The sequence below is a fragment of the Amphiura filiformis genome, chromosome 3, assembly GCF_039555335.1.
Source record: "Amphiura filiformis chromosome 3, Afil_fr2py, whole genome shotgun sequence".
NCBI classification, from domain to species: domain Eukaryota; kingdom Metazoa; phylum Echinodermata; class Ophiuroidea; order Amphilepidida; family Amphiuridae; genus Amphiura; species Amphiura filiformis.
The window spans coordinates 84,727,797-84,734,816 of record NC_092630.1 but is presented as its reverse complement, the minus strand read 5'-3'; the positions used below and the strand labels follow the sequence as shown (position 1 = coordinate 84,734,816).

At 40.9% G+C, this 7,020-nt stretch overlaps 1 protein-coding gene across 1 annotated transcript; it reads right to left on the bottom strand.

The window, feature by feature from the left end:
* Positions 1 to 1,530: 1,530 nt before the first annotated feature.
* On the bottom strand, positions 1,531 to 5,606 carry LOC140147789 (hematopoietic prostaglandin D synthase-like). Its single transcript, XM_072169534.1, has 5 exons — positions 5,368 to 5,606; positions 4,460 to 4,552; positions 3,887 to 4,002; positions 2,887 to 2,982; positions 1,531 to 2,365 (listed from the first exon to the last, which is right to left on the bottom strand). Exons 1-5 carry the CDS (start codon positions 5,513 to 5,515, stop codon positions 2,195 to 2,197), a joined length of 624 nt encoding a protein of 207 aa, XP_072025635.1. The 5' UTR covers positions 5,516 to 5,606; the 3' UTR covers positions 1,531 to 2,194.
* Between the last annotated feature and the right edge of the window lie 1,414 nt (positions 5,607 to 7,020).

Sequence of the window (7,020 nt, the reverse complement as noted above, 5' to 3'; positions counted from 1 at the left end):
TATGTCAGTCGGTCTGACACTCGTCGATCCTGTATGTTCGTGATAGCCACATACAGTCTGGCCCGAGACTACCCCCACGAGGGTCTACGCTGCGCTATTTAAAATCTTGAATTTTGGTCACTTTTTCAGCTCAAGACGCAAGCTACTCTCTCAAAGCGCAAACTAACGACTATCATATCTGTTCAAAATATATATTCAAGTGCAAGGAACCACATCTGGTTTCTTTATACGAAATCATTTACGGGAGATATTCATCATTTTCCACCCGGTATCCAAAGATTTATTGTCTGAATATCAATCGTGCATAGCACATTTACGTGTATCGATCCCGTGTATTCATTTCAGTGTCTCTGGTTGTATAATGTAATTCATATTAACCGGGCGATGTCGGTGTGCGGTGGCGGAAGCATTAAAATTTAAGGGAGGGGGGAGGGCGTAAAGCATGTTTTTGCGCGAAAAATGTTCAATTTCATTTTAGGGCTTCGGGGACGGGAGTTCTTCCAGGTTGGAGGTACGGGGATGTGCCACCATTTTGGGGTAGGCCCCCCTACCTTTTCAGCGATTTCGGTATAGGCATATCGATGCAGTGGGTTTTCGGTTGATTTGGTCAAAATTGCCACCAAAAACAGCCTATGGCAAATTTAGGGTGCTTTTGTGTGTTTATTCAGAGAATATGGGTGGCAAAAACAACAAAAGGTAGGTATAGGCCTATAGAAAAAGTCAGCATTCAAAGTCTGCATGGCACATCTCAGCCGTAAAAAAAAAAATTCGAAGACCCCTCCCCCGGGGGATTTTAGCCCCAAATCAGGCCCGTAACAAGGATTTATTTGGGGGCTGATTTTGAAAAAGTGGATTTTTTTTCAAAATTTGGACCTTTTTGGACTGGGGGCTGATTTTGAAAAAGTGGAATTTTTAAAAAAAAATTTGGACCTTTTTTGACCAAAAAGGCATTAAAAACCCTATTTTTTCGGTTGCTACGCTCGCATGGGACTTTTTGGGTAAAAAAATGGGACTTTGGGGGCATTGTGGGATTGAGGGAGCGGCAATTGTTTGATTGGCGTAACAAAAAAAAAAATAGGGTAGGTCGGTCGGGGCGGCACATATTAAGCTGTAAATCGCGTATTATTTTTATTTTAAAAAAAAAAAAAATTAGAAAAAATACCATGGTTCAGCATAAAACCACTGATGTATTTTAGCTTCTGACATCAGGACTCAGGAGCATGTCATAGTGCTGTTAGAATATGACGCCGCGCCAGGTTCCTGGTATTCCCTAGGCTATTATAGTTAACGCTATTTGATATACACACAAATATTCACCAGTGCACAATACCAGAGCAACGTCGTTTTTCCACTTTTCGCAATACCATGAATAAGTCCATTATCAGCGTAGTTAGCGGGTGATGTGGGGAAACAGTGGAAACAGATCGGTGGCAACCGTGATCCACCTTATCCCTGCCCTGTATTGTGTGTGGGTGTTTTTTTTTCTTTTTCACTGACGCTCACTCCGGAGAAAGATGAAAATTTCATAAATTAATATTATAAACATTCATAGATATAGCATCTGTATTTTTATTGTTCTTACAAAGTCATCAAACGGAAACTTGGATTACACGTAAAATAATAGGAGGTGCTGCTTACGATTAATACCAAATGCAAAGCCTTCACAAGGGGCATTTACCACTAATTATATTTAGGTGGTACTACACCCCTGCCCAATTTTGTGGCTATTTTTGCATTTTTCTCAAAAATTATAGCGCATTGGTGACAAGTATAAGATATGTATATTATAGGGGCAAGGACTACAACTACTGCACTGGAAATTTTTATTTCAGCACAGACAACAGTTGTGGAGTTACTGTCAAAAATGAGGGAAAACCAATATTTGATCAATAAATCAATAACTACTTGCCTTGAGTTGCTGAAATTCCAGTGCAGTATAGTTGTAGTCCTTGCCTCTATAATATACATATCTTACTTGTCCCCAATGAGCTATAAATTTTGAGAAAAATGCAAAAATAGGCACAAAATTGGCCAGGGGTGGTACCCCCTTACCGCTATGTTAAAATGTCCTTATACGATATTCTTGAAAAATACTGAAATATTTAATTATATAATTGTATATAGCTTGGTATAACTGGAGAACACTCGACTCATTGGTCTATCCACTCCATCCAAGCCCCATATTCAAGAAAGCTCAACCAGTATAACTCGTGGCGGGCCTTTTATGTAGCCAGTCGGCAACTCTGGGATGTGCTTCCACTTTTGAACGAAGGGCCTCAAGTTTTGGACAAGTTTGAAGAAAGTTTGAGGCAAACTGGCTGACAATTGATACTGTGTTATAGAAAAACAGATCAGCTACGGTTATCTGTAACGAATTGAAAACAAGATATAGTAGTACATTTATATGACGTAGCAGGGTCGATCCTTCATGTAATTATTTCGTGTAAGCTAATCCTAACCCGGTGTCCTAACCCTATAATCCTAACCCTAAACTAACCGGATTTTTGATAGCGTAAAATCCGTAAATCTATAACCCGAATTAAAACCAAAATGTACGATTTCCGTCAAAATGCTGTTATTCTTTACCCAAAAAGATGATGCTGAATAATATTAGTAGTATAACTGTCAAGAAGGTTGTCTGTAAACGAAACAATTAAAGTGAAAGAAACCTCAGTATATGCCAGTTTAACCTATAACATAAATTTGGTATACTAGGTTGGTTTTATTCATTGAACTTGCCATGGCGACACCAAAGATTTTTTCCAGGAGGGCATTGAGGGGGGAAAGTGAATTCCAGGAGGTCACAAAGCATACAATTTCCGCAAAAAGGGGCAAGTATTCTCACGCCCAACCTGGTGCCGCCACCGAACTTGCCGCATGCATTACCTGATCTCCAATGAAATAGTTATTGTCCCCAACCAGCTTTTCCAGCTCTTCAAATTCTTTAGGAACGTCTGCTTGTAACTTTTCTATTTCTTTCTTCTGTAGAAATACACAAAATGATGAAACACGTTATATTATTAGACTCCTCCCGAAAACTTTCGCACACGCGAATGTGAATCTGGATGTGTTGGCCTTACCAAAAGGACTCTCCCAACAGATTAAAATTTCGAATATTTGCTGCAACAGTGGAGTCATTGCTTCACGGCACGCATGAACTATATCATGATATAGCAAAGGAGTTGGAGCGGTGCGGTGTAGGTCCTACACAGGAAGAAGCAAAATAATTATAGGCCTACTGGCACTAGCTACTGGCAAAAACAACTATTTTATGTTCCTTAGATGGTCTCAAACCACATTCAAAATGTTCACAAAATTAAAAAGTGACCATATAAGCCCGCAGAGGTCAATCAACGATTAACACACCATGGGTTAAATTCAAACTTGCTCAAATGTTCTTATTCTGAAAAAGTATAGTTTGACCTATATTTGCGACATTCCGTTCTTGAGTTATAAGCCGTGGGTGTTTTTTTTTTTGCCATACAGGGGTCAAAAACTAAAAGTGCTCCGAAGTTCAACGAAAATGGTCTCAAAAGCTAGTGGTACTATCTTCCTGTCTAGGCCTATGTAAAATGGAGAAGAACCTGCTTTGCTGGAATTGTTCCAGAAGTGAGGCAGCTGCGTCTACTGGTTCATTGGGTATAACCACTAGTATACGGGAAACGGAAACCGGAAAGACTCGCATTGATGAGCTCCTACCACGTATAGACATCCTAAACTGACGGATGACAGCATAATACGAACTGTATACTATTGAGGTTCGACGACACCACTTTCATTGACTTGAACACCTATGCCCCCCCCCACACACCCCACCCTACAGCCATATACAGTTTACATAGCCTACAGTTAGTCGCTTATATAGTATTGATATAGGCCTACATACCCTTTGTTCTGGTTCGAAGGTTTTGATGATAACAATAGCCTTTTCAATGATTTCTTGGCAATTGTCCACGAAGCTATCAATAAGAGCACATTCCCAATTATCCTTCCCATACAGTCCTGAAACAAAGAATAATGTTCTTTAGCATTATAGTCAGGCCTGTCGAGCCCGATGATGACAAGGGTGGGGTGGCCTTCGGCACAGGGTCGTCCTATGGAGGAGTGTGCTCCCTTAGTTATAAGATGTCCACAAACCCCTCCCCATGGGTACGTGTGGTCAGGTTGTAGGCCTAGGCCCTACATATATTTCATACAAGAGACTCGTTTTGATGAATTTTCAAATTTATTCACTGGATAGATTAACCAGGTTTGTAGATAGACAGATTGTGCCAAACCCATGTGGTAACAACCATGATGTATTGCGTTGTAGCTAATCATACACAAAAATAAGAAGGGAAAAATGCAGACTGAAGAAATAGGTTTGAAAAAACAAAGAAAAATCAAACAAAACACGATACGATTGTATTACTCTTCATCTACAACATTTTCCATAGGCCTATACAAAAAAACGACTCACCAAATTCTCTGGCTAGATAGCGAGTAATCGCCACACTCTGCGTTAATCTTTTACCGTCAACTTCTAAAACAGGTACCTGTTTAAAGCCCATTTCTGAAAGAATAGGTCAGAAAGTTAATAAACTGTAAAATTGAGATAAATTTCCCAAAAAAAAATACAACATGAATTTTTAATTTTATAACGTTAAAAACATGATATAGGTCTAGGCCTATAGGCCTGTTAACCATTGCCCATGTCTCACCCTCATAGCATAGGCATAGGTTTACATGAATTTTTAATTTTTGAAGAATTCATTCATAATTCAGTCCTACTGATGTCAAAAAGACTTGGCTTTGAAAGTACACTTTCTTTTCGATGGGGGTGCGTCGCACCACTCGCACCTACCCCCATTTTCGTTTGGTGGATTTGGGCCCCCGCCCCATACAGGCTTGCCCCCCCCCCCCCTGGAAAAAATCCCAGCTACGCCACTGGATAAACGGTTTTGAACATCCAAGAAACCACCATAAGTCATAATATCAACACATTTATTGGTGATTTCACTGATCATGCCAATGAGGGGTGTGTGACATATAAAGCATGTGATTTTCTGTGATTTATAGGCCCCAAGCCTTGGACCATATAGATTTTTATCCATCTTCGGCATGGTGTCAGTGGCGGCGCCATCGGGGGGAATTCTTTCCCGCAGTAAAACCGTAATATCACGATATTTCTCAATTTAATTTTGGAAGCAATTTAACGCAAAAATTCCGTCACTTTGCCCATAGACCATTTAAAACATGTTTTGCCTCTCCCATGCCCTGCCGGAAAAAATTCCTGGCGCCGCCAATGATGGTGCTCTATGCGTGGTGCATGATGGTGCGCTGGTGCATGGTGCTACCCAGCTTTGAGACAAGAGGCGGCCGGCTTACCTTGTTTTGTTTTCGTCCAATCTGCAAACTCAATTCTGACATCTTCATATTCAACTTCTGCTAGGTGAAATAAAAATCGCAGTACCTCCGCGCGACCATACGCATTGAAATAATAAAGTTTGTAACTTATCTGTGATGAAGACGACATCTTTAAATTCAGTTTATACCGTAGGCCTGTATCTCCTGTCGAACTCTTGGTATTGATCTCCACAGCACAGGTCTATCTTATGTAAACTGTACACTGAGCTACATTACCATGCGATTACATACATTGACCTTACTTTCATAATTCGTGCGTATCAAGGCATATCCGTCAATATTGCGTAATGCTCGAATGGAAAATTGAGTTATCGTCAACATATAACGCTCCTGGAGCCCCAAGGATTACATACTTAGAGTTACGAGGGGCAGTCATAAAGTTTGTAGAACAAGGTATGCTACTTTGTCGCGCGGTAATGAATTTGGTCTCATTTGAAAGCTTGTTCCTTAAAAACATAACTGCAAAAATATACGATTTTTGCATAAGTGTATATGAGCAGGACACTCTGCAGAGGAAACCTACCTCCTTGAATTCACAGCTACAACCAGTAGTGAACACAGGGTCATCATGGAAATTTCTTGTACAGTTGCTGTAAATGATGATGAAGTCCCCCGGTGAAGTCCTTAATATTCAACAGCAACGAAATGGTCCTTAGAGTTCAAGGATGGAATGAACGTCCTTGAAGATCATCCAAGGTCCAAGAGACTTGCTGACGTCACCACTAACAGTGGCGTACCGTGGCCGCCCCAACCCCGGGGGGCTGAAGAAGAAACAATTTTGCCGCCCCTTCCTTAACAGCCCGAAAAGGTTGACCCACCTTTTTTTCACGGTCGTTTGAAAAGTGAGGAGCAAAAAAAAAAAAAAAAAACGGTTTTAGGCGCTAGCGCCCTAAAAGCAACCTTTTTCAAATTTTTTTATGCTTTTTCAATTTTTGGCGCCCTTTTTTATTTGCTAATTCGTTTTGCCGCCCCTTCGTTTTTGCCGCCCCTGTTTTTGCCGCCCCTTCTTCTTCCGCCGCCCCTTCGTTTTTGCCGCCCCCTACTTTGACCCCGGGGGGCTGGCGCCCCCAAAGCCCCCCCCAAAATACGCGCATGACTAACGATATACGTGCTGGTACAGTGGCATTGATAACGAATAAAGAATCAAATAAGAACGATGAGATAGCATCAGGTCCACAACTTCTATGAGGACCAAGACAAGTTGCATCTAATCTATATTTAGGTTAAAGGTGATAAGACATACATTAACCACTACCTGGATCTCCCAACCCTAAGAAGTTCATCACTCGTTTACCATTGTGGAAGGTCTTCATAGCTGTTTTCTGAAATTCAGGGAGTTTTGAAGACAGTTCATTTGCCAAATGAAAGTACAATCATAGGCATATATCATACAATTTTTATATCAAAATTAAGGCAAGCCATCAAGTGAAGGTTGGCGGTAGGTATGGGAATGTTCTTGGATTGTGTCCTGTACCCTATTCTCAGTTTGTCAAGCTGCCATTCACCACAGAGGGTCAGTTGACTAAAGCAACCATATTGTGGTCCAGGCACGGCCTCCAGTTAGTGAAACCTATTTAAGAATTTTAAGCCCTACCTTCATAATATCAGGTTTAC